Raw genomic sequence first — 27,014 nt, 5'->3', positions numbered from 1 at the left:
CTCTTCCCTGGAGCAACGTCTCATTGCGCGCACCCTTTATGCATCCGAGGACGGTAATGACTATCCCAATGCTAAAACCCAGTATTCAGCACGGAGACCACAACAGCCATGAGAAATTCCGTAAGTCACCTTCAGCATCCAATTCTGAGTATCCCATGGGGCAGAGGGAACCCAGCTGATTTCATTTTTTCCCTCCAAGTACCTCTGCTTGGGAGCTTTCCACATTTGTTGCTTTCTGCCCAAGCCCACCGCGCTGCGCAAACAAGCAACCGCCATTCTCCCTGCACAGACTTTTGTTTTTTCCCCTTTTTTTTTTGCACTATGTCCTGCGGCAGGAAGGTAATAACTGACCAGGGCAAAGGACATATTTACTGTCTCCATCTTTCATTTGTTCAGGTATACATGCAGCCCAGAGAGAAAAGCGAAGCAGGGGATTACCATGCAGAGGGACACCGGCACTTCGCTCCAAGGCTGAAGATCAGCTCTAAAGGCTTTGGCACATTACACCATTTACTTTCACACATAGAAACTGCTTTAACTTTTTCCTCATGACCTCAGGCCTTAAGATCAGGCTTTTAACATATCGGGTTTTATTTTTCCCAGCTAAGGCTTAAACGGGCAGCGTCTTCCTCCTAGAAAATTAGATAAATGGGTAAAATCACGCTCCCCAATCAAGAAATTCACAGCTTGTAGAATTTATTCAATCTTTCACACTCGGGTATGATTTTCAATACCGCTAGAAGAGCTTTGTTATGAACTGACATGCGATCATCACATGCCCGTATTGATGCGCGTGTCCGTGCCAATAGCTTAAATCACTTGATCTCTGAACAATTCTATGACTCACGACATATGCATCCCATAATTTATCATGTTTGTGCTATGGAAATGCACCGGAGCAGCATCGCCTCAGCAACATTTACAAGTCACCTTGGCAACAAAGCAGCTTCGCGGCTGCTCTCAGAATGCCCGGCAAAACCTAAACGAGATGGGAGAGAATTAAAGCGCTTCCACTTTACTCCTTGGCTTTAATTGCTCATTAATTAGCTAACGTAGCTACCCCCTTAAATCGGGCCTTTTTTGAAAAACAAAACGGAAAACAAACCCACCTTTTTTAACCTTCTCCAGAATGCACGATGAAGCTTAAGAAGGCTCTGGGTATGGCAAAGCCATGCGCTGCCAAGTCAGAGGAAAAGTTTAAGGAATCGGATATCGTGCCTTCGTTTGCTTCCAAAAAAGTCTGTACACGTGCTCTACAGCTAGGAAAATGAGCAAGTCCCGGGGCAAGCTAAAAAAAGGAGTTCCCATCCCATCAGATGCCTCTGTAAGCATCACCTGCCTGTGTTATTTAGGCTTTTGTTGTTGTTGTTGTTGTTGTTATTGTCGTCGCACTGGTAGATTTAGAGGAGCCGAGGGGGCGAGCAGCTGCTGGGCCCCCGCTCAGCCCCTGAGCTCCACGCCAGGCACAGCTGCAGCCGTGCCGAGGCGGCCGCGGAGGAGCCCTGCGAGCCGGCTCCGCACCACAATCACGGTTTCGGTTGCGGTTTTCCTCTTCCCCAGCGACACCGGGCAGGTGAAGCGCTTGCAGCAAGGGTCGCGCCTAACAGCTCGCCGGTTTTGCTCTTAAGTTCCCCGCTCGCACGCATGAAGGGAGGCCGCTTTGCTTTCAGCCAGCACTGGACGAACGCTACATAAAACGAGGTGAAACATCTTTTCAGCAGCAAGATTGCTTGCAGGAGGCAGAAAGGAAAACAGAAGAGGTTGCAGACCATCAGCTAGTTCCCGTTCAAGAGCTTTAAAGCCAAACGCACCAACAGCGTGGTTAGAAACCGGAGGGAAAGGGAAAGCAAGCAATAAGTAGCCCTGGCTCTCGCTGGTGATAAATGAAGGGGAAAAGCAGGCAGAGCGCATTGCCCCTTTGCCAGTTGCTCGGCGAGAGATGCGTGAAGACCGCTGGCGGCCCAAGCCCCACCAGAGCCCAAGCCGCTACACTAGAGGCATTCAAGAAGTGTGCAGCTTGGCTTCCTGATTTATCAGCTGCTATCCCAAGGGGCAGGAGGTGAACCACCACGATAAAAAACTTTTACTGAGAACTGAATCTGTACAAGTAAGTACTCGGGGCTGTACGGCCGGGGATACGGAAGAGGAGCTCCTTCGGCAGAACAGATCTGCACTTTTAGGAATTTAGACATTCGGCCAAACTCTGAAATAGCCTGTTAAGTCAGAGCTAATTAGAAGATGAGAGGAACGAACGTAAGACCGAACATACTTTCCCTGCTTCCAACAGTTATTTAATAGTCTCGAACACATTTTAGCCAGCAGATTCAAGCGCTGGAGACCTCACTAAAAGATGAATTTAAGGATGCACCGTATCATCAGCCTTTTGCAAGGATGGGAGGGGGGGTGTTTCAGCAAACCATGCTCTAATGCTCCTCCTACCTGCAGCCCCCGCCAGCAGCATGCCCCACACCCCCAAGCAGGCTCTCCCTCCATCCCCTCCACCCATCCCTGAGCCCGCAGACCCCTGTCCCCCTTTCCCCACCCCGAACCCAGCTCACTCTGCTGCCAGAGCAAGCTGGTGCTGCTGCTCTTGACGCCTTCCAGCACACACAGGGTGGGGTTTAATGGAGGATGTCACCAGGGTGCCCGGAGCCATCCGAGAAGCAAGGAGGGCGGCAGCCTGCCGAGCTCTCGGCTTTAGCACGGGAACCGCAACGGCAGCGGTGCCTTCCTCCCCGAAGCTGCCTCGATAGAGCTCGGAGAAGGGAAAGCGTACTTAGCTTCTAGGAGTGCAGCCTCTCCCCACCCTGGTACCTTCTCCACTTCCACAATTAAAACTTTCCCTTGCTATTTTGCCAGGCCGATTTTTGTTGAGGCTGTTATTTCAGTGACAGCAATACCACAGTAACCTGATTTAGGTGAGTAACCGAGCAAGTACGATTGACCAGCATGCTCTCTGCCAAAAGCATTAAACAAAGACCAGAACAATAATTCAAAGTTATTAAATTGGCTGAATGAAATTTTCTAGTAGCCCTACTCATGAATCTCCACCTACGGAAGAGCACACTTAACCACCGAGTTGCACAGTTCACGCGCACACACACACGCGCGTGCGCACGACGCAGCCTGCAGCGTGTTTCCTCTTGTTTTGCAATACTTTCAGCATGGATTTTTTTTTTCTGAGTTGTTAAAAATAAAGTAGCAGCAAGCAGAACTGATCCATTCCTTAATTATATAGGTAAAAGAAAAAAATTTGGGAAACTGATGGAAGCCAGATGACTCAAAAAAAAAAAAAAGAAGTACTTTTTCTTGCATACAGTAAAAAAAAACAAAACAAAAAAACAACATTTATTTATTTACTTTTAAGTTTGTCTTGCTCTTAGAGCAGGGCTGCTAGCACACATTTTCCATAGCCCTCTGATACCTTGCCGCAACCTAGAGGGAGCAGCCAGCCCCATGGGAAATTTCGCAGCCCCCCCCCCCCCCCCCACCTGCCCTCGATGACCTGCATCAGCCGAGCGCACGTACCCCGCCCCGGCCACTGCAGCAAGAAGTCACCCAGGCAAACTAGCTTCTCACAGTCTGGAGTTTTACAGCCAGCTTTTACGGATAAGCCAGCCTGGCAGATCACACCCTTTCGTGCTCCCCATCACCCTTCAGTCCTCCATCCTTGCTTTGCCTGGAAGCTGCAATATTGGCATCTCCCAGAGCTACAGCACCCTCAGGAAGCTGGACTCCTTGTTGCCTCTCACTCTTCCCCCACCTCCTTTCTGCATTTAAAACATAGCCTTAGACCTTTGCTTTCAACTGGTTGACGTGGTACCCCACCAATTAAAAGGACGATCTCTTTAAGACAGTAACTTCAGCGGCAGTTAACTCTCCTGAAAAGCAAGTACAACCGTAACCAGTGACTTGCAGACCCCAAAACAAGCACGGAGAGCACCAGCCACGGCAGCTCCGTACCGGCAGAGCCTGAGGTCAGTGACTTTAATGAGCAACACCGCGAGCACACGAAGATTACGCTGCCCGCGCAGCGTTGCCGCAAGCTGCCGTGGCAGAGAGACACGTACGCGCTTCAGAAAGCCATCTAAATTCGCTTACATCTGTCATTGTCATTTTGGTCAGCAATGGCATCTTCCAGAGCGACAGACTTTGGCTTCTTTTCACTGTTTCCTTTCAAGTTTTCCCAGTCTGCCTGGCTGAATCTGCAGACCTCTGAGTCTTTGGTAGCTGTTTGGCCTTCTCTCTCTTTCATCTCCAACTCTGAGAAGCGCATCATTGCACGCTAGAAAGAGAATTGATATGAAAAAAAAAGTCTTGCGATAAAAGCTACTTCATTTACCTTACCTTATATGAAAGCATTTCCAAAGAAAAATCAGCTCAAAACCAAGGTTTGAGATAGATAGCTAGGGTAGGAGTTTAACACACCTGACTTGCAAAACAGCATTCTAGCATCTCTATGCAAATAGCCACACAATTCTTTCATCTATAAGTGTATATATATAAAAAAGATATATATAAACGTATACTGTATATAAAACAAAAACATTCCATTTTGGAGGTAAAAAGAGACAAAACAAAAAGAAAAAAAAACAAAAACAACACAAAACCGTACAATGAATAGAGACGACTATGGCCCACAAACTTCCCTTTGTGTATTTGGAAATGAAATTTAACTCAAAGGTTTATGTAAGAGTCTAGTAATAAAAATTGGAAGAACTGACCTCACAGTAAGCAGCAGGTAGACATAAAATACTGTCCTCTTGTAATCCTTCCATCTATGTAATTAAAATGGGCACTCAATGGATCATTTAGATAATTTCATCCATTTTTATAAGCATAAACCAATTCTTTTCTTAACAATGCAAAACAATTTGGCTTAACTCATCCCTTCATTAAAATACCTTAAGGATATTCCTATACAGTATCTGTCTGTCATCCCTCAGCATCAACTTCAGTACCGCTCCTACCCTTTCCTACGCGTTCGCTTGGCGCAAACGTTGCCTGAGACCCGCTAATACATGGCTGTGACTCCTCTCCATCAACGGCACATTTGGCATACTAATCGCAACTTCTGGGTACGCTTTGCGAGCCGGCGCTACAGGCCAGCTGAGAAATTACAGCCATCGCTGGCGCCAAGGTAACATGCATACCTGTCCGACTCCCCTCCGTAACTGCACAAACATTTCATACGTAAATTAACATTTTTATCAGATCTTAGTAAAAGCCCTCTAAAGCTTACTAGCGCGTGCATACGTAAAAGCCATACATACTATTCTTTACATCGCCTCGCTCTCGTTAACAAACTTACTTTGCTATTTAAAACGGTTTCTGGCGAGTACGCCCTAACAGAAAAATTTCCTATTTCCCCACCTGCGTTGCTTCTCTCAACTTTAATACTTGACTGCGACTCGCAACAGAGAAATAACGACAAAAAGCGCGGCGGTCGTTGGACCGCGCGGACTCACCTGCAACGCCCGCTGCTCCCGGCTGAGCTGGCTGGAGTCTGCGTACAGTTCGGTCGTCACACACTTGAATCGATCACCTACGTAACCGGCAGAGTTTGCGATCCTCTTGGCCAACTTAGACGGCTTGGGTTTCAATATTTTGCCATCAGCAGATTCTGCGTCGTCGGCTCCGTCTTTGGTATAGGTCTGGCTGGCGTCCATGCTCGGTGGCGCGGTCCCCATGCAGAATGGCTTCGCGTCCTCCTGCACTTTGCCAAAAGCCAGAGCTGGAGCATCGCTCTCGTGAGCGCTTTCCAAGAAAGCGGGTGAAGGCTGGACCGTCACTCTCTCTTTAGGCTGGCTCACAGATAAATCTTCTTTCCTCAAGCCGAACACTGATGAACTCTGGGCTTGCTTGAAATTATAGGTTTCATGAAGATCATTATTTCTTCCAAACTCCTCTCTCATTACAATAAAATCTCTGTGCTGCGACGCCTGCTCTACCTTGTGCTTTGTAGGGTCATTAGCCTGATTACTGCTTTCCGTAGCAAAGCCGGCTTTCGTTACGTTTGCTTCACTTTTAACCTCTTGCTCGTCTCGCAGAAGATCCGGGAAGAGGTGTTTGTCGCTTTTGGCCGAGATTTTACCGTGGCTGGAGCTCTGGTGCAATTTCACGCTCTTGTCGCCAGGTACTTCGAAATGCATCTTCCCGCTGTTCTCCAGGAGCTCTGGCAACCGACCCCGCAGAGCCGGGTCCTCATAGCGGACCCTCTCGTGAGACCGCGACCTCCTTTCCGCCTTCTCCTCCTTATTGATCTCCAAAGCCGAATGCTGCAGCAGCATGGGGTGCACCATCCCCATCCCCAGCGCATCCTGGTAGGTCATGAATTCCCCCCGCCCCGCCGGCAGGCTGTAGGGGAGGCCGGGTTTGGGAGCCAGGTGACCGGGGTAGAGGCTGCCGTTGGGCAGCAAGACAGGGTGCGGATACACGTGTCCTTTCCCGTGGAGGGAGAGAGGGCTGATGGCTATCCCCTCCGGCACCGGGTACGGGAGGTAACTCCTGGGGTAGGGCAGAGGCGGGGAGCGAAACGCCTCGTTGGGCGGCAGGAAGATGGGGCTGGAGGCCAGGGCGGTCTCGCTCGCCTTGAAGTTGGCTTCCTGGCTGCAGGATTTGGCCACCTTATTGCTGTGTTTTGCGGGGGTGGCGACTGGCTGCCCGACGTGCTGTATGACCGAGGCGGTGCTCTCTGCAGAGCTCCTGGCCATCTTGGCGCAATCCACGTTGGCGTTGGGAGCTGGCGACGCTGACGCCGGCCGCCCCCCGGCCGACACCGTCCCCGAAACACTGCCGACGACTGCCTCCGTGCCGCCCATCCTGGGGCAGGAGGAGCTCCGCTGCTGCGGGATCACCCAGTCCAGCGCCTTGTTTTTCAGCTGGACGCTCTTCCCGCTCTCCTCACCAGGGCTGGGACCGGGAACGATCCAGGAGGAAGGTGCCGTGCTGATAATTTCAGGTCTGTAGATGGGGCAGCCGTTGCCGGGAGAAATGGTTTCTTTCTGAACGATGTCGCTGCTGGGCAAGTGCGTCCCCCCTCCCGCCCTGCCGTGCACCAGCACCGTTGGCGTCATTTTCTTACCGTGGTCTGACTTGCTGGCAGTCTCCGCGTCGACGACTTTCGCCGACAAGTCCAGGGGTTTGTCGGTGACGTCTTTGGTCGGGGTCTGTTTTTCCAGGAGCGGGGGGGACCTGCCGTCTTTCCGGTCGTGGCCAGCTTTCCTCGCATGGGGGGCGGCCGGCGGGGGTGCCTCCCCAGCATCGCTGCCTTTGGGAAGCTTCCCGTTGGAGAGGCGGGAGGGTGGAAATTCGCCGCCGACGTTCACGTAGGGCTTTGGGAGGGTAACGGCAGAGGAGGGAGAGGTGGTGATCCTGGGGAAGTGTTTGTGGAAGTCGGCGTAGGCGTCCCCGACCTGGGCGGGCAGGGGGAGGCGGGGGGACGGCCGGGGCGAGTGCGGCAGCAGGAGCGCGGGGTCCGCCGGCATGTTGGCGGGGGCCGGCTTGGCGGCAGGGACCCGGGGCTGCTTGCTGCTCTGGATGTGGGGGTAGGCGTGCGCGTCGACGGGGGTGCCGGGGCTGACGCCCATCTTCCACGACAAGCTCTTATCCGGACAGTGCACCAAAGGCGGGATGGCCGGTGAAGCCGAAGCAGTCGAGAGCCTCATGGGTGATGCCAGTGACGAAGGGATGTGGGGGGCAACGTAGTGGGAGGGAGGCAGGTATAAAAAACGTTCACCGTTCGTACATACGGGCGAGTAAGCCAGGTGCTGCGGTAAGCTGTAGGTGGACTGCTGAGGTAGCAATGCCTTGTACATGTTCAACGAATACTTATTTGGTGAGTCAAGGAAAGGGTATATGGTGGGCGTTGCGCCCTCCATATAGGGGTTTACCCAGGGGAGCCTTAGGTAACTAGCACCATTGACACCGAGGGGACTCTGCTTGTCACCCGCAGCTCGGTCCAAACCCAGCGTTTCCCCCGTCGGGACAGAGTTTTTTTGTATTCCAGGTGGCGTTTTGTATATAGCGCTGAAGCCATTCGGGGCTTTTCCAGAGACAGCTGCGTTTTCTACCGCTTCGGGGGGATTAGATTTAAACTGTATCTCTGGATTTCTTTCAGGAGTAAATCCGAGCCCGGCTATCGAACTCGTAGCATCTCGTGATTTTTCCGAGCCGAGTCCGCACAAGCTGGAATAGACAATACTACTGGGGACTCTGAGTCCTTCTCGCATGAGTCCAGACCTGTCCATACTCAGAGCTGCGAGACTGTCAATGCGATGTGCTGTAGTCGCATCCACCTTTACAGAACAAGAAGTATGTTACTTTCACATTTCGCTACAATGACTACCGCTCAAGCTATAGACATGTCAGCGTTTGGAAGAGAAACAATACCAATGCAAACACGCTGTTAGTCGTGAAAACGTACAGAGGCTGATGGGGTTGGAGAATGGGAGAACAGGAACCTAAGGAGCAATATCTATCACTGCAAAAGTCAATACAAATCTCTCCGCATCCAAAATTCATCAGCTAAAAACAAAGGCGTGAGGACCCACAGCCCAAGCAGCCAGAAGTGGCCCAGGGACGATGCTCGGTGGCACCGCTGCCGTGCAGCAACCAGCTCCTCAGCCCCAGCCCCGCCAGAGCAAGAGGATGCGGGCTGGGGCATGGAGAACGGGAAGGGAAGGATGGAGAGCCTCTCCTCCTCCAGGACCTCTCCCCCCGCCCCGCAGCTCTGCTGCAGGGCTTGGCACCGCCACATGGTTCACAGGGTGAGGCGGCTGAGGACGCAGCACGAAGAAAGGTCCGCCATCGAACTTCTTCCCTGCTCGCCGCTCCCCGCGTACGCTCGCAGGAGAAAATAATCAACTTTGCTGAAATGTTGACGTTCTTAACGCTTACATGAACTATTCTTGTTACACGTGACGGTATGCTGCGTGACATTATTCATAACGGAGCAAAAGTAAGAGTACAATGTCATACAACACACACCACAAAGTCACCCTCAACAGATTAATGAGATAAATAAACAAAGTCCTATTTCACTGTTTCACAGAAACAACTCTTATGTGCCCAAGCCCGGCTAGCGCTGCAACAGAAAGGTATTTTAATAATTTCTCCAAATGGATCATGTAATAACACCCAGGAGTGGGAGACGGGGTGGGGAGGACAGGCACAGATTCAGCTGCAGCATGAAGCTATTGACTTCTTACCACACTGTGATTCAGGTGATTTTCTTCCCTCAACTCCAGTCTGCTTTTTGGTGCATCGCCATCGTTAACGGGAATTTTCCTATTAAGAAACAGAAGCTGACTATTTGAAAACATCCTGCGCATCTCAGATCAGTACAAGATTTTATCACCTCCATATTTTGATTCCCGTAGAGAAGTCCTATATGATACCGTATTTATCCTCCTCCGTACCCGTGCACAGCGACTACTTTAGAAAGCAATGACCATTCGAAAACAAGTATAAAGGGTTTTGACAGCAAGAAGACACCGAGCACACCTCAGAGCAGCCTCTTCCAACACAAGTGATCTTTGTCAAGGTTTTCTGTTCTGCCCCTTGCCCTTATTTTTTTTTTCAAGGAGAGAATACACTATTTTAAACATACCCTGTTCATGTACCACCCATAAACGCTGCCGAGGAGAAAATTAAAACACACACGCTAATATCATAGGAACATCAGCTGTTCCATGCTAAAGAGGGACCTGCACATCTGTGCCATACCAGTGTTGCAGCACTGGGACTTGTTATCACAGAAAGCACCGATAAAGAATATACCTTAGTGCCAAATTTCAAATCCCAGGGATAAAAATCGCTGACATGCAGCAGAAGGAAAGTTTCAGCATTACCCGAAAGAACTCCTTTCAACCAAAGTGCTTAAAGGCATATCATCACCTCAGAGTACAAATGCGATTTTCATGTATTTGTTTATTCGTTTTTAAAAGATTCACCTTTCGTGCAAGTGACACGTAAAAATATTATGCCTAAATAACTGAGAGGAAAGCGGGAGGAGAGGGTGCAAAGGCAGAGTGAGAGGTTTGGCTGTTTTCCTCCAGTTCATGTTTGCAAATAGTTTGTCCCTGCAAAGACCAGAAACTTTCCCCAGCTTCTGGGAGGCTTTTCACACAACGGTGAGAAGACGGGCTCAAAGAAAAGGCAGAAAAACATTAAAACCACACAAAATTGGCACAGAGAACTGCAGGCGTACCTGCAGCTTCTGTTCAGTGTCGTTTCGCTTTTTAAAAAGCTGGGGTTTAAGGGAAGAGGACGCCAGCTGGTGCCCGCGTCACCCCATTGAAAATTATTAGAGATCGCAATTTTAATCATTGAATGAAGGATATTCAGCAGGAGAAAAGGTGGTGAGGAAGAGAAATTCACTTGTGGGAGACGGAAAGGCTGCTGTCCCTATTTCGCAGGACAAGCTGTTGGTCCGAAGGCAGGGAACGCCAAGTTGCAGGCAAGAGCCCCTCTGCCGTACAGAGTCACCGCAAGAACATGTGCGCTATTTGGTTTAATTCCCCTTCACAAATACGAAATAATAAATTAATTGTAAAAGCGCATTTAAAGGCTGCTTTGGGGAGTAATCTCTTTAAAGGGCGTCCCTGCTTCACTGACCCAGGTTGCCTGTTAAATAGTAAATCAGCGGCTGCTCTACCGCTCTCAGGCACGTCTTGTTTCTCCCCCCCCGCTCCCCCTCCAAGCTGGGCTGATCTCGATGCAAGGCGGCAGCTATCTACTCCGGCATTAGGGAAGCGAGCGAACTCCGAGACCTCACGCTGCAGAATTACAGTGTGGCTTAACTTGCCAGAAGCTTAAATATTTACCTGTCTTCATTAATTCCACACATGCGGACCCTTTCATTGCTCATCCAGCTATGAACGTTGCCATACAGGGGAGTTGCAGAAAGCATGACGTCTTCTTAAAAATCGCCGCTTTTCTTCACGGTTTTATATTCTATTAAAAAAAAAAAAAGAAAAAAGAAAAGGCAAAAAAGTTGAGCAGATTTGTCTAGAAGGAAGTGCAAACATGACGGCGGAGCAGCCAGCCTCCCTCCGGGTAATTAATAATGAATGCAGGATTGGTGCGGGGAGTGAGCTGCCTACGTTAACCGCTAAGGGAGATACCCTGCAATAAAGGAGCAAATTGAGGGCATTTATAGGTCAGAGGAGATGGATCTTTTCCCCAGCGCGCATCCAGAAAATTAAGAATCATTCCAGGCTATCGACAAATAAAAGTTTCTCCACCACATTTCATTTGAACAAGAAATGACTCAGCCGGCCAAGTACACGCCAGACCCCAAACCTTCATCTCACATAGGCTGAACCACAGAGGGAGACCCCACGGGCTGGGGGACCGTGCAAAGCTACCCACAGGCGCTCACAAAAGCCCTGCATTAGGAACATACAGGAGCAGGAGCGCATCGCAAGAACAGCCACATACCGTGTGTATTAGCTACGCTGATTGCTGATAAAGCTTTCACGCGAGGACTTAAAACTGAAGAGACGCTGCTACAGAAGGGATCTAAATAAAAACCTCCCCTTTAGCGTCTGCACATGACTAACTTGGAGAAAGGGGTTAAAAATAGTAAGCGGGTTGGCGAGCTCCCCACCCCTTGATTTGATTAAGCACCGAACCCTGGTGGCTTCTGCATCCGAGCTGCTGCTGCTGCCGCTGCTGCTGCTGCTGCTGCCGCTGCTGCGAGTGCTTTCAGTAATTCAATGATGCCTGCTCACTCCAGGGAAATAAATCATTAGCGGGCTCGCTGGAGAAGTATTAGCAGTCCAAGAGGATCGGCGCCGTGTGCAGCCGGACAGGCAGGTGAAAGGTAACCGCATTTTCACGTCCAGTGGCAGAGAGGGGAAGGCTTTTCCTCCCCTCTACCTTGCCTAACGCCACCTCCGCTGGCATTAAATTCTAGTTTGCTGCATGAGCAAAGTGTCAGGACAAGCTGCGTTTTATTAACAGGATTATCGCGGCGCATGATTTATTCCAGTGCAAGATTTTAATTGCTCTTCGGAGGTTGAGTCGTTTCTTTTGACTGAGCTTCAGCCTGCATCCTGTGCTAAATGCTGGGTTAATAAGTAGGGGGAGCCTTATAATGCACAGGATATCCCTTAGCTCTTCCTCTCTCACAAAAATAGAAGCCTTTAAGCGGGGAGGCACGATACTCCTTTTACGCTCACCCACCCACCCACCCACCCACGCCAGTAACGGGCGACTGACCACTGGGAGTTTAATGCCTAACGTCTCCCAAAGCATCCATGCTTCCCCAGCAAACTCATTTCCTTTGTCAGGCTACAAAATATGCAAATGATCACTTCGGCATTTAATGGGGAAGAAGCCCAGATTGGGCCTTCGACACAATACTTCGCACACGTTCCGAGAGGTTTAAGAACTGAAACGGCAGGAAAGCCTTGTTCCCAACACTTTTTTCTCCCCTCAGAGAGGCCTTTTGTGCAAAACTCCACGTCTGGAACAAATGTATATTAATGAAACGGCGTGTTGACCCTCCTCTCTCCAGAACGGTTAGCTTTCCCTAATGAAGTCCGCAAAAATCGCTGCGAGGAAACAAAAATCCGCGGAGATTAGATACCGCGCTATCATTCAAAAGGAGTTTTTTCACTGGAAAGACGGTTTCTGGACAGATTTACTGGTTTCCAGATGCGCCGCTCGTAATGTTTTCAATAGAGGCAGCAGCAGCACGGAGAGAGTGATTTAGGGTTTTACATAAGGTTAGTAGCCGCCCCACGTGCCGCCTCACCCGTGAGGGACGGACGCCAGCTTGGAGGAGAGGGGCCTCGGTGGCTCACGGCCCCGGTGGCTCACGGCCCCGGTCCCCGCTTTCCTTTGGGGGCACACCAGGCCAACCCACGCCGCTCCCCGGAGAGGCCGCCTTGCACCCGCCTGGTTTCCTCGGTGGAAGTGTATCATTAAGATAAGGCGCAGCGCCTGAATTGGAGCCATGACATGTGCAGATAGCGAAACGCTGAAGTTGCACGCACGGAGGGCCGAGAGCTTCCCCAGCCGCAGCGGGTCATCCGGAGGCCCCGCGTCCCACCGCCACGGCTGGAGTGGGGCAAAGCCCGCCGGGGCGCAGGACGCGGGGAAGCGGCGGAATGTCCCAGGGCCCACCCGTGTGGGTCAGAGCCCGCGCCCCGACGGCTGCCAGCTGCCAGCCCCCTCCCCAAAAGCCGCCCCTCGGCGCTCGCCGCCCCGGCTGCGCGCGTGTGTGCAGTTATAATCGCCGCCCTGATGAACTTCTTGTGAACTGTTTAAAAGTGGAGGTCTGCTGAACGAGCAGCGGCGCCACTGCCAGCCATAATTTCATTGCAACGAGCAGCAGACTTTTAACTCTTCGCACGCCCCTTCCTTTCCCTCCTCCTCCTCCTCCTCCTCCTCTCTCTCCCCGCAGCAAGCGGCCGCCCGTTGGGGCCGGCGGCTCGCAGGGGACTCCAGTGCCTCGACCCAACGACGGCAGCTCCCCAAGCCCTCAGCGCCGCGGGGCCGGGGGTGCGAGGGGAGGGCCGGGGGTGTGTGGGGGGCCAGGGGTGCGAGGAGGGGGCCGGGGGTGCGAGGGGGCACCGCTCCTATTTATACCCGGCTTCCGCGGGGGTGAGCGCAGCCGGCCCCGTTATGCAACCCCGACGGCAGGGCTGAGCGCCCCAGCGCACGGAGGAAACCGAGGACACGTCTGTCTGTCTCTCCCTTCCTCCCTCCGTCCTCCTCCTCCCCGCCGGGCCACCGCGCCCCCCCCTCCCCCCGCGCTGTCAGCGCGCCCCGGGGCGCCGCAGCCCCCCCGGCCGCCCCCGCTGCGCTGCGCGGCGGGGCGCGGAGCGGGGCTCGGCCGCCGGAGAGCGCACGGCATTTCCTGCGGGAGGTGTCTGGCCGATAAAGCCATTTGCGGCTAAATATAGACGGTGATGCACGGAGGAGGGCGGGAGGGAGGGAGGCGGAGGGGGGGGGGGGGCGAGACGCGCAACGCACACGCGGTTCCGCAGCGATGCCGCCGTGTGAAACCAGTTGTGAAAAGCGCCTGCAAGCACTAACCTGCCTCCCGGCGTGCTGCCGAGCGGGGCCCCGGCGTGCCGAGCCGTGCCGAGCCGTGCCGAGCCGGGAACACCCACCGCCCCGCGCTGCCCGCGCCGCCCGCGCTGCCCGCGCCGCCGAGGCAGGCAGAGACACACACCCCGCGCTGTTCGGGCAGCTGATTAAAAAGGGAAACGTTTGGGTCTCCCTCGCAACGTCAACAGACTTTTGGCAGCCATTGACGCCAGCAGCAGCAAAGTTTTGTTAACACGCTCCTGGCGTGGAAACGAGAAAAACCCGATGCCCGCGGGGAGGGGGGAGAAAGGAGGAGGAGGAGGAGGAGGAGGAAGACGCCGCTTCTCCGTGCCCCCGGGGGACAGACGGGGAGGGCAGCACCGCCCGGGCCGCGGCGGCCTCCCCTGGTGCCCCGGCCCGCAGCGTGCGCGGTGAAGGTGCCGGCGGGGGGCGGCGGGGCCGGCGGCTGCAGCGAGCCAGGAAGCGGGGCGGGAGGAGAGCTGCAGCGGCGCACGAGTTCCCTTTTGGCGCCTTCACTCTTTTCCACCTCCGAGCTCCGCCTGGCAGCCCGCCAGTTTCCACTGCACAAGCCACGGAGCCGGCAGCGGCGGCAGCAGCGGCGGCGGCAGCCGGCGGGGAGGGCTGCGCGGGGTTAAAAAAAAAAAAAGGGGGGGGGGGAAAAACCCACCCCAAAAAAAGTCTGCGAGCGCCGGTGGCACCGACGGAGCGGCCGGCGCTTCGGCAATCAACCCGGCGTTTCGGAAATTAAAAACGTTGCAATAAATTACCCGGCTCTGATCCCCCCCCCCATCATCATCATCATCCCCCCCCGCCCCCCCGGCGCCCGGTTCCAGGCCACTGAAAGGATCATTTCTAGATTTGTGGAAATCCCTGCGAGAGGAGTGAGAAGCAATCGGGGACTCGTAGCGATCTACTTCGATTAGCCCTCAACCCGTTCATCTGGAGTTTGATTTAAAGGGCAGCGCTCGCACAGTATTTATAAGCTTAAATACGGGCAGCTGCTTATGAATGTGTTTAGGTACCTCGTTTATCTTGTACCTCCGACTTACATATTTACGAGTTATTTAAAACAACGACCTGTGCCACGGCTAGAAAGGAGACTTTAAAGACACTGTATTGCTGCACCGTTTACAATGCGCCGTATAAAGCTCTGGCAGCAGCGAGCGATCTAATATTAGACAACTGTTTAAAGAACAGGGGTGGCTGCGCTTTTTTTAAGGAAAAAAAAAAAAAAAAGAAGAAAAGAAAAAATACCGTGGGTTATTTTTTGCAGTCTCCACACGGCATCACCGCTAGTGACACGTTTTGTAAACCAGAGGAGGAAGCTGCAGCCTAAGTAGCCGCCGCACGGATCCGCGGATTAGAGAAGAAGTTTGACCTTTACCCGGGACGTGTGGCATTTCATTTAACCATAAAGCTAAGCACAATGCGCCAGCGAGATCGCTAAACCGATTTAAAATACATATTGAGTCATGCACGACGGTAGTGCATTTCGGTTTAGGCAGCGTGCAGGCAGCGCAAGGGGGTCGGCGTCTATTTTAAGGCTCCTGCCGCAGCCGCCCCGTCCCTGTCGTGTCCCCGTCTGTCCCCCCCCCCCGCGGCTCCCACACCGTCACGTGTCGGACGGCGACCGGGACTTTCTACCGCGTAAACACGGCGCGGCGGAGCCCTCCGAGGGCAGCCGGGGCCGCCGAGCCAGCACCACCAGCCCCAGCCCCGCCGGGGCGTCCTCCCCGCCGCCCCGGGCATCGCCGCCCCGGGCTGGCCTCCGCTCTCCGCCTGGCTCCTGCCCGGCGGAGGACACCCCACTCCCCCCCCGCCGTCCTCCTCCTCCTCCGCCCCCGGCGGGGGCGGCCCCCCCGGCCCGAGGGAGCGGGAAAGGCGGCCCCGGCCCCCGCGCCCCCCCGCGCCGTCTGTCACGCCTTGGACCCTGCACAGACAGTCGCTGCGCCGCAGCGGCAGCGGCGCTTTCCCCCCTTTCCCATATGCTGCGAGGCGAATCATTGCATCGCTCTCAGCGCCGGCGGCAGCCAAAAAGGGAATAAAAAAAAAAAAAAGTTTTCAATTAATGATAAGCCTAGGAACTGGGGAAGGGGGCGGGGGGAGGAGGCCAATAAGGGAAAGTTAAAATGGCTGGCGATCCTTCAAATAACCCTGGCCGCTTTCCCCCGGAGCCCACACGGCACTGCCTGCCGCGGAGCCGCGGGGGAAGCCCCGGACCCCCAAACACACGCCTCCTTGGGGCGGCCCGGGGGGCCGAGGCTGCCCCGGCACACGGCGATGCCCACACCCGGAGGTTACGGGACATCTGCAGGGCAAGGGCCCTCGCTCCCATTCCCCTCCTCCCCCGGTTAAAACGCATCGAGGGGGTGCGACGGAGGAGCCGCAAAGCCTCCCCCACACGCACGCCGGGGGGAGGCGAGGCGGCTGGTACCCAACTCCGAGGCATCGCTGCACGAAGGATTTCCCGGGGATTCGCGGGAAACACCGACCCCGTCCGCCGCACCGGCAGCCCCGCACCGCCGCTACGGCGCCCGCCCGCCCCCCCCCCCACCCCGCCCGGGGCGGGCGATGCCTCCGTCCCCCAGCGCCCGCCGCGGCGGGCGGGCCGCTCTCCCCGGGGGGGCCGGGGGTTTCCTCCCCTTGCCCGCCGCGCCGGGCAGCACCGGCGGCTCAGCCCGCCGCCGCTCCGGCCGTGCCGCGAAGGAGGCGGCGGTGGAGGGAGGGAGCCGCAAACCGGCTCTGCCGCAGAAACCCCCGGGCCCCCGCGCAGACGGGGCCCCCCGGCGAGAGCCCGGCCTCCCTCCCTCGCCCACCCGCCGCGGCATCTCCCTGCCCAGGCCGCCCGCGCCATTTTAGAGGCGCACACACACACACTCACCCACACACAGACACTCGCTCTCGCACACACACACGCACGCACGGGAGCGAGGTTTCCGCTGCTGCTGCCAGAGACAACAGGCAGCAGCCGAGCCCGGGCTGCGAAGGAGGAGCAGCGGCAGCAGCGGGAGAGGGACACACGCACACGCATGCACGCACACCCACGCACCGCGGGCCGGGCAGAAATGTGCATTTCAGGTAATTTAAGGCCGCATTCCCGGCGCGGGGAAGGGAGAGCGCAGGCCCGCGCGCCCCCACCCCATTAACCCGCCGCGCACTCGGCATCCCGGGAGCCCTTCATTGTTGCCTTTATTCCGTATGGCTTTTGCTTTTCAGGAGGGGGATAGAAAGGAGGGGGGGGGGAAAGGGGGGGGGGAGAAAAATACCACCAAGCCAGCCCCTTCCCCCCGCCCGTCCCCCATTGTTCGGCCGCGGGAGGCTGGGCGAGCGCAGCGCCACGGGCTCGCCGTTCACCGGGCTCCGCCGAGCCCCGCCGTGCCCCCCTCCCCCCCGATAGCTTGGGAAACTTGGGGGGGGGAGACACCCCCACACACACACATTGAATACGAAAGTCCCAGCGCTGCTGCGAGAGAGAGTTGGGCGAAAGCCCGCGCTCACTTCCGCAACGTTATCCTTGCAGAAATGCCGGAGCACGGCCCCCGTTTCCTTCCCCCAGCCCCCGCCGCACCCTCCGGGGGGGGGGGGCAGTGATTAATGGGACGTACGCCCTTGGTTTCCCTCCGGCCACCCCGGCGCACCGCTCCCCGGCGCGGAGCCGCCGCGGCACGCCGGGCGGGGGCGCCCCCCCCCCCCCGCATCCGTCGGGGACGTTGGGAGATATTGATCACGGACGACTTCATTTTGCATAATTGCGGCTGACAGGGCCTGTGGTTCCCTCATTTACGCAGCAACAGCTTCGAGGGGCTGATGGATGGGGAGCGGCTCCCTCCGCTTTCCCCCCCCTCCCCGCCCCGCGGCGGCCCCGCCGGGGGACGGCGGCTCCGCGCCTCACGCAGCAAATGGCCGGCGCACAAGAGCGAAATATTAAACTTGGGTGCCTCCGTCTCTCGTTTTACCCAGCGCGGCCGGGCTGAAAGCCTCCCGCTCCCCGCCGGGCTTTGTCTGCAGGGCCAGGGCCGGGGCCGGGGCCGGTGCACCGGGGCCTTCGGCGGCCGCACGTAAGAAAAAGTGCTTGCGAGGTTGGGGCTTCTCCCTCTCCCCCCCCCCAATAAACAGCTCGGTTTCTGCTAAACAATGCATAAAAATTAGCCTCGCCCCAAAGTTTCTGCCGGGTTTACGGCGCTAACGTTTCTCCCTGGTGGGAAACGCTTTCTGGACGCACTTCTGGAAAGCGCCGGCGAGCCCCCTCGGTCGCGACAGCAGCGTTACAAGCACCCCGACAAACGTCTCCGCAACTCCGTGTCCCAGCCTCACATCGCCTTCTCCAGACCTTTAGAAGAAACGCACCTCCCGGCCGGGCACAGCCAGCGCCCCGCACCGCCCGTCGCGGCGTGCGGGAGAACACCGGGGAAAAAAAAAGAAGCCCAACAACAGCGCTCGGCTTTTCGGAGAAAAATTAAAAAAAAAAAAAAAAAAGGCGGGGGGGGGCGGGGAGAAAAAGGAAAAAAAGAAAATAAAGTTGCCGGTGGCGGCGATGCCCCGCCGGCCCTGCCTTGCCATCCCGGCGCTCCGCACCGAAACAAAGCAGCGAATCAACTGCGATGCAGATGGGCGGCTATGAATTTTTTTGCTGCTGCTTAGAGCTTTAATTACTCGTTCTTGATCCGTGGGACTACGACACGACACCGCCAAGGTTAAAATGCCCTGAACAGCTCTGAGCAGATGTGAACGAGTTGGCAGACGCGCAAATGAGGTCTGCCTCTAAGCATGATAACAAGTGACTAATACATTGCATATCGCTGAAAGAAAATTATTTTTCTCTAATTTGCATTAGCTTTTTTCCTTTTTTTTTTTTTTTTTTTTTTAACGCCAGCGACATTCCCTCCTCAGAGGCAGCGGCATAATCCTGAAAATATTACTCCGTGACTTTAAAAGATTTGGAAGGAGGCAGAGATTGCCAGTGTTTTGGCTATGCAGGCTTGTTTATCTTTCCGCCTTTGCTCCAAGGCGAAACTAGTTTCGCAAGCCGTATTCTTCCAGAAAAATGGCACATGTCATATTAAACACCAGTTTATAGGAATTAATGCTAAAATTGTTGAATGACTACTGGCGCACTTTCGCCACTAATAGCACAGCGTAATCCATAAAGGACCAAGGCGACAGTCAAGGCCAAAAGAGGAAAAAAAAGAATAATAGATTGACTGGAGAGAAATAGCTAAAGGCAACCCATCGGCCAAAATGACAAAAAGGGGGGGGGGGGGGAAATCAGCGTCTCCCCTTCCTACCTGCTTTCCACCCCAGAGCCACCTCCTCAAAAAGACAATAGTACGTGGAGGTCACTTACTATATAAAACACACAGCGATTCTCGTAGGTAGCAAAACTATGTCAGGTACAAATATAGGCCGGAACCCAGTTCTCCAAGTTCCCTCGACTTCCCAGAGGCTCTTCTGAAAGGGCCAGGAGATCACTTTGGGTACCGGAGCAAACTTCAAGAAGAGGCAGCATCTTACAGCCTACCCTCAAAAGGCGAACCGAGGGGGCTGAGGTGCAGAGGCTTTAAGGAGAAAATAGCCGCTCGGGCTGTTGACGCAGGAAGCGTTTTTCACCGAGGACCTGCTCCCGGGGTGCCTGCGCATCCAGGTTTTCGGGGGTTGCTCGCTGCCGTCTCCAGAGACAGCAACAACTTCGCCGCCGCCGACACGTGCTGGGGAAGCCAACCCGCACCGCCGCCGGCCACCGCGCACCGCGCCCGGCCCGGGGCCAGCAGTGGCTCGGAGCGGGGCTCCCGGGACGCCTCGCCCGCCGATCCCCCGGCGGGGAGGGATTTCCCAGCGCCGAAGCCGGCCGGGGTCGGGCGCGGAGCCGGCCGTTCCTCCCGCAGCCTCCCTCCGCTTGTAAATCAAGGGGAGAGCGGCTTCTCCCCGCCTGGCAGCCGGGGCTTCACGCTGCGCTGGCGGCGGCAGGGGAGCGAGGCGGGGTGGGCGCCGGGATGCCCGCCGGGATGCCCGCCGAGCCCCGGGGCCGCCCCGCCGGGCCCCGCAGCGGCGGGCGGTGCCTCCGGGAGCGGCGGGGCGGCCCCGGGGCTGCTCCGGCCGCAGCCACAGCTTTTGTGTGCGAGTGCCGGCGAGGCGCGGGCTCTTCGCGCTCCAACAGCTGTCACATTATTTGCACTGGCTGTAAACAGCCTTCGCCTCCACACACACACACACCCCCCCCCGCCACACGGTTAAATCCAGACTAACAATCCCCAGTTAGAGATCAAACCAACAACAGCAGCATTGTGTCTGCCTTCATTGCTTTGCCATCAACTACTGCAGCTGGTTTACTCGAAACAAGGAACACCCTCTTACCCACCTCCCCCGCCCCGGGGCCAGAAACGTGCTCGTTCCCGGCGGTCGCTCAGGCGGAGCCTCGCTGCTTCGGGGCGGGGGGGGGGGGGCTCCGCCAGCCCGGTGCCGGCGGGGTCCCGGGCGCTGCGGGGCTCTCCCCCGTAGCGAGGAGGGTTTTCCAGCCCGCCCTCCGGCCCGCCGAGAAGCCTTATCAGAAGTTGAGCTCGGCTCTCGGTTTGGCTTTTGGGAAGGGCGAGGGGGAGCCCCGCAGCAGCCGGGAAAGCCGCGGCGGCAGCTGCGCGGCGGCAGCCGGCGAGCTCGCCCCCGCGGCGCGCCCCCGAGCAGCCCTTCCCCGGCAGGGCCGGGCTCCCCGCTCCGCACCGGGCTCCCCGCCCCGCACCGGCCCGGCGGCGGCGGCAGCTCCCGACCCCTTCCCGCAGCAAACTTCCCGCCGAGGGGCCCCGCCGCCGCGGCCGCCCCCGCCGGCCCTGCCCCGGGCGATGACCCCGCAAGCCCGCGGCGGCCCCGGCCCCACCGCGCAGCCCGCCGGCGGAGCCGCCTTTCCACCTTCAGCCCTTGCCCTCGTAAGGGAAAAAAAGAGAGAAAAACCCCAATAACCTAAAACACGAGTCCAACTTCACTCGCGGTACAACCACCCGGCAGCAAAGGAGCGTGCCGCACGCTCTCAGCGGGCCTTTTGTTGGGCACAGCTGGAATTCGAGTGTAAATCCCTGTACCTCCTTCCCCGCCCTTACTTATTTTTGTATCAGCAGCAAAGTTAGAGGAGAGGTGGAATTTACTGAATGGAAGCAAGGGAAAAATAAATCAACTCGAGGAAACCTTTCCTCGCCCAGTTTGACTCCTAGCGTTACCCAAATTGTGCATCTCTAAGGGAAAACCACGACACGGCAACTTTCTCCGAAATCTGTGTACCGCACAAACTCTTGAAGAGGCCACGGGAGCTGGAAACGCACTGTCTAGGTGCTTACCCGCAGTTCGGGAGCCAGCACCAGCAAGGGGAAATAGCTGATTTTATTGGAAGCGCATCTCCATCTTGGCCCGACTCCTGCCAAAGGGCAGCGCTCCCCAGGCAGGTAAGGTGCTTCGCACCAACGTGATTCCTCTCCAATCGACTTCCAAATCGGATTCACCGACAAATGATGCCAGTACCTACTCGCAGGTCAGTAGCATTGACTATTCATTGCCTATACGTAGCTAGAAATCTGCTGGCCTGGTAAAAACCACTGCTAACAAAACAATGTCAGCAAAGGCTGCAACACACTCTTGTGAGAGACCGGCGATTCGTGCCTACTGAGGCTCTTTCAGCACAAAGGCTTTTAGAGGAAGAAGAGAGAGAAGGGGGGAAAAAGAGGAGGGAGGGCTCTCGTGTTTCAGGGCTGCTGTCCCCTGGGAACCAAGAACCAAGTGTAGCTTCAATCAAATGCTGACTTCTCCTCCGGGAGCTCAGTAGGAAACCTGATCTCACTAGCTCATGCCTGCCTCCATGCATATAGGCTGGGTTTTCTTTCATACCAGCAATTTGTATAAAGAGGAGAGCCAATACAGTTTATTGCAAACGAGATCTTGCAGTAACGGATCTAGAGAGATATTTCTGTAGCTAAAATAAGACAACCTTCAGCCGCCTGCTCAGGGCAGGCCGCGCCGCAGCCGCCCCCGGCTCCGCACGCACAGCTCTGCCGTGGGCGCCCCTGGCACGGCACAGCACGGCACGGCACGGCCTCCCACGCACCTCCCCGAGCCCTGCATCCTCCCCAGCTGGCAGCAGCCGCCCTGGGTTGGGTTTTTGTGCAATGCCAGGTTACACTTCCATTAAAACGCTTACCCCGGGAGATCACTTCCTGCTTGCAAGTGTTGTTCCGGCTTCCCCTGCCACTCGCAACTTTAGCCGGAGCTATTTCTCTCTTCACCCACCGCTGCGTGGAGACCCCGGGAAGCATCCAGCCCTGCCTGCTGGCCCTGGCATGGCAAAGCACGGCACGGCACGGGAGGTCTGCCGGGAGAAGGCAGGCGAGTCCTCCAGGCAGAGCTCGGCATAAGTTTGCACCGGGCTGCTTAATTCTGCACGGGGCTTTGCTAAGCCACTTTGTGCTTGACTACTGAAACGGCAGGAAAGGAGAACACCGCGCGGGGAGCACGACCAGGCCAGAGCAAGGTGAGCCGGGGGGACCGCAGCCTGGGGGAAGGGCTTCCCCCAACGCCCAGCTCAACCTCCTACTGCCACGGGCAAGCCGGAGAGGCTTAGCGCACAACCCAGCACGCCGGGGCGTGGGAGCAAAGGGGATTGCCCGGGGATCAGGGATCCCTGTAGGATCTCTCCATAGCCAGGAGCTTTCACATGGAGAAAGTTTGGCTCAGGGAGAGAATTTACACTTAGAAAGAAGAGGAGCTCAGCCCACCCTCTCTCGTGCCATTAGCGAGTTCTCTGTGAATTTCAAGGAGAGCCAAGAATACGCCCCTCCGGCTTTGATTTCACTTCTCTGTCCCTACCTGCCACTCCGCGCAAATGCCATACTCAAGCAGTGGCTAAAGGAGCCCCGCAGAGCTCTCCCACCCGCTCCAGGAGACCCCCGGCTGCAATGCCGCCCCGCTCCTGGGGAGCCTGGGGGACAGGCAGCAGCGGGTGAGGGAGCGGCAGCCCCACGGCACCCGCCCACGCAAGCACAGGGACAGCCGTCGGGCTGCCCCAGGCGCGGGGTTTGCTGCCTGTGCAAGTACGGGCGTACTTCTCTCTGCTATCAACTGCGCCAGGCGCCAGCTACTCCGATACTCCCATGGAGGAGGAGATCTGACTTTTGCAACTGAGGATACAGGCCCAAATGCTTTGTAATATGCAAATACTGAGGCCCCTAGGTGAGGTATTCCTGAGCGTTAAATGAACACCTGGGCTAAGAGGGAGAGCTACTCCAGCTGAAAATGAAAAGCATAAACGCGCCCTGAAAAAGAACAGGCAGGCTGGCATGCTGCGACCCACCGCAGGCCGTCTGGAGGTGCACGGGGAACGACCCCGCCGCAGAGCCACCCCGGTGCAGCCCCGGGCCGTGGCAGATCGCTTCGGGAGCTGTGGCAAGGAGGGCGCGTTTGGCTGGGAGCGCTCTGGCCCCTCCTGGCCGAGGAGCAGGCCGAGGAAGCACAATGCCAGGCTTTCCCAGTGCGGGCTTGGCCGCGGAGCGCGGCCCCGAGCCTCCCCCTTTCCCCAGCGCTCTATTGAACACACTCAGCTCTTTATACGAGCCATTCCCAGTGTGGCTGGTGGATTCTGCGCTTTCCACTTTAATTGTCTTATCCAAATAAAGCTTTGTTTTCCTTAGCACGACAATCCCAACATTCAGGCCGAGATTTTCATTGGACAGAGGAGATATTTTATTCTCCGATTGTTTAGAGAGTCGGGGCTTACACGGAACAGCCCCGGCTTGCGTGCCTCCGCTCACAATGGGGTCTTTGCAGCCCCGGTCCCCGTCATGTAGATTCATTTTCCGGAACGATCGGGACGAGAATCATTTTTCTCCGAATTTCATAGCTTTCCAAGTCCACCCTAGACTTTACAAGTCTTTCAGTTTGCACCTAGACAATAAATTTAGTTTAATTTAGCTTCCGGTCTTTAATTTTAGCAGGTCTTCTTTTTGCATGCAAATCAATATGGCAATTACCATCTAAAAGCTCGCCCAGCCCCAGGTCAATGTAAATTGATCATTGTCCGCCTTCTACAAAATAACACCGGGAGTCTGTGGTGCATAATGAGATTATACTGGAAACTGTCTTTCAGATCACAAATTATATTTCATGCTGTCAGGATCTTCTCCAAGCGGACTTCCTTGCATGTCTAATCACACGGCACCGAATCTTATTAGCTCACGAGGCAGGTTTGGGGTGCGAGGAGCGCTTGAGTGCGGAGGGAAAGTCCCAAATAATTCAGACAACAGTTAAGGAAAACGGGCGGGCAGGTACTGAAGCGTGCTCTCACTCGCTAACTTTTCCAGCGGTGGGAGAGAGGAGGAGAAAAAAAAGTCTCCGCTCGGCCAAGAACTGCTGTCCAGCAAACGAGGAAAAATTAATTCCCTGCTGGAAAGCAGCAGAACTTTCCTAAATCCACATTTGCGACGAGTTCTTGGCCTCCTCCTTTCCGTCCCCACCTCGTCCGCCCGGCCATTCAAAGGAGCGCTGGCTGCCTGCTCCGGAGAAACCCCCACGAAAGAGGCACTCCCCGGGGAGAGCCGCCCCTGCCTGCCGCAGCCTCGGGACCTGAGCAGGTCGGGCCGGAGGGAAAGGTCGCTCGCTCGGGAGCGGTCCGTTCCCCGAAAGGACAGGAGGATTAACGGGAGCTGCTCAGGGCCAGGGGAACTCCCCCTGCCTGCAGCCCGGGCCTCCGCGCTGCCTGCTGCACGCACGCAGGCAGCCGGCGAGAGCGGCTCGGCGTAGTTACGGGGGGCTAGCCCGGCTCTCCCCGCCAGCCCGCTCGCCTCCGCCGCTCAGGTTATTGCAAAACCAAGAAAGAGAGGAGCAGGCCCGCTCTGGCCATCAATTATTTCCAAAGCGACACCAGCCTAAGGAGGAAGTATTAATCCCGGCTTCATGCTGTTCTTTCTAAGCCCGCACTAAAACGTGATCTATTGCGGTGTTCGGGGGAAAGACAGCGTATCGCGTATCACCTGTGCAACCCAACTACGCTGCAGAGTCCCAGCAAAAGCCCACACCCTTGTCAAGACGCGCAGAAATCAGAGCCCGCTTCTCCGTGCCGAGCACGAATTTACTCCGAGCCGCATTTACTCCCAGGGCAACGTGGCTGCTAGAGCTACGACCTGAGCTGGAGCAGGCCTTTCGCCCATCTTTGCGGGGGCCACTCGCCAGTCAAAGTTGAGAGACGGTTTAAACGACAGCCACAGAGCGCTAAGACTACTTTGGTATGCGCAGCACTCATTATTTTGGGCTGTGGTGGCCTGGGTCCATTTTCTCTGCAAACGGAGACCCGAAAGCATGTCAACAACTTTGTGTGGTCTCGCAGCTGCACAGATCCACAAAGTTTGCTTGCGCAGACCGTACAGGAGCCCCTGGAGCTCAGTTGCCTTGCTTCTGGCATCCCTGTTAGGGGACCTTGGCTTCTTTACCAACCTTAAAAAAGTGAATTATCATGGGGTGGGGGAAGAGGAGGGAAAAGGGACGACAATTTCGAACCGCCTGAGAAGCTGCAGCGCTCGGCACATGCTGGTAAAGGCAGATACAGCGCGTGACACGGAGCCTGGGTTGTCCACCAGCGCAGGAATAAAGCCAAGGCACCAGTATTGTTTCAAGACCCAGTCCATATTTGGGCATTCGGTTCACACATCCTAAGTATTGCTTTAAATATTGGAATAGAGACATTCGCCAGCGTGGTTCATAATGCGCTCAAATGGGAGAAGTCATTGCTGTTCGGTCGGAGATTACTAGCTTGGTCCTGCTGGTCTTTTTTTTTTTTTTCTAGGGGGGGAAAGAGAGGGAAACCCTGCTGAGTCTGTTTGCACTGGTCTCTATTAGATATGCAACAAATCTGCCATTTCCGGCGTTGCTTCTATCTAATTAGAGATGTATTTAGATGTGACGTGTAAATAAGCGCTGAGCTGCCTGCTGCCCTGGCTGCGCGGACTGCTCGGGAGCATTTCCAATAAGGCTGTAGCGCCCGGAACCAGGGCTCAGACAAAGAGGAATGGGAATGGTCTGTGCTGCAGACGAATCCAACAAAACCAGCTTTTATCTATCGCTCGAAAGCCTTAACTGCTTTTAATCTGTACCGCCCAGGCTTGCACGCCACGATCGCATCGCATCCACCGAGGCCGTCTCAGTACAAAAGGAAGCACCCACACACGCAGAGGCTGCAAATAACCCCCCAACCCACTCGAGCCCCAACACAGACCCCGCTCTCCGCCTGCCCTTGCACTCCACAAGGTCTCCGTGCCCCCCGTGGGCTTCCAGACACCCCGAGGCAGGTACGCCCGGCTTCTGCCTGCACAGACACGAGCCATGGGCTGCCCCGCGCTGTCAGCACGCCCGTGGCCCCGTGGGGCGAAGGGCTCCGAGCTGCCAGGGGGAGAAGTTGGCAGGACCCCAAGGCAGCCGCGGAAACTCGCCCCCCCCGCGGGGCCGGGAACCTCCACTGCCGGGTTTCCACTGCAGCCCGTGGGAACGGGGGGGGGGGGGGAGGCACGGCGGGGCCGGGGGAGGTGAAGAGCCGCCGGGGTGGGGACACCCCACCGCCGGGGCTAGCCCGCCCGGCCACCACCACCACCCCCCCCGGGGTCCCGCTGAGCCCGAGGGGCTGCAGCGGCTTCCCCGGCCCGGCGGCCGCCCGACCCCGGCTCCAAGCGCTCCTCGGAGTTTCCAGAGAGAGGAAACTCCTGGGAACGAAATAATCTGGCGCTCGCCTTGTGAACTCTTTTCCTGTTGTGGGAAACTGCTCTTACAAAGCCGTTCGATGGTCGGGGCCGCGCCGGGGCCCCGGGCGCGCTGCCCCGGCCCCCCCGCCCCGCCAGCATCCCTGCGACCGCTGCTGCTGCTCCCCGCATCCCTCCAGGCCGGAGCAGCCGGCCGCGATCCCCGCTCGGCTTACAGGGTTAACAACCATTGCCACC

At 56.3% G+C, this 27,014-nt stretch overlaps 1 protein-coding gene across 12 annotated transcripts in view; it reads right to left on the bottom strand.

Annotated features, from left to right (window-relative positions):
- Nucleotides 1-27,014, bottom strand: part of BCOR (BCL6 corepressor) — an 82,510-nt gene that overhangs the window by 28,194 nt on the left and 27,302 nt on the right. For 7 of the 12 annotated variants that reach the window (XM_087757758.1, XM_087757765.1, XM_087757768.1 and 4 more), the window contains exons 2-6: nucleotides 10,827-10,956; nucleotides 9,210-9,288; nucleotides 5,469-8,297; nucleotides 4,725-4,778; nucleotides 4,102-4,285 (exon numbers count right to left, since the gene is read on the bottom strand). In XM_087757758.1, the coding sequence (XP_087613884.1) occupies nucleotides 4,102-4,285; nucleotides 4,725-4,778; nucleotides 5,469-8,297; nucleotides 9,210-9,288; nucleotides 10,827-10,912 (3,232 nt within the window). In that variant the 5' untranslated portion in view covers nucleotides 10,913-10,956. Of the gene's footprint in view, nucleotides 1-4,101; nucleotides 4,286-4,724; nucleotides 4,779-5,468; nucleotides 8,298-9,209; nucleotides 9,289-10,826; nucleotides 10,957-11,442; nucleotides 11,592-11,636; nucleotides 12,032-14,049; nucleotides 14,321-27,014 lie in introns of those variants that run through there. The other 5 variants (XM_087757767.1, XM_087757769.1, XM_087757761.1 and 2 more) reach the window with 4 other exon arrangements.

The sequence above is a fragment of the Nipponia nippon genome, unplaced genomic scaffold, assembly GCF_047370975.1.
Source record: "Nipponia nippon isolate SJK-2023a ecotype South Korea unplaced genomic scaffold, ASM4737097v1 scaffold_2, whole genome shotgun sequence".
NCBI classification, from domain to species: Eukaryota; Metazoa; Chordata; class Aves; order Pelecaniformes; family Threskiornithidae; genus Nipponia; species Nipponia nippon.
The sequence above is the reverse complement of the archived record's forward strand: the minus strand, read 5'-3'. Positions and strand labels throughout refer to the sequence as shown.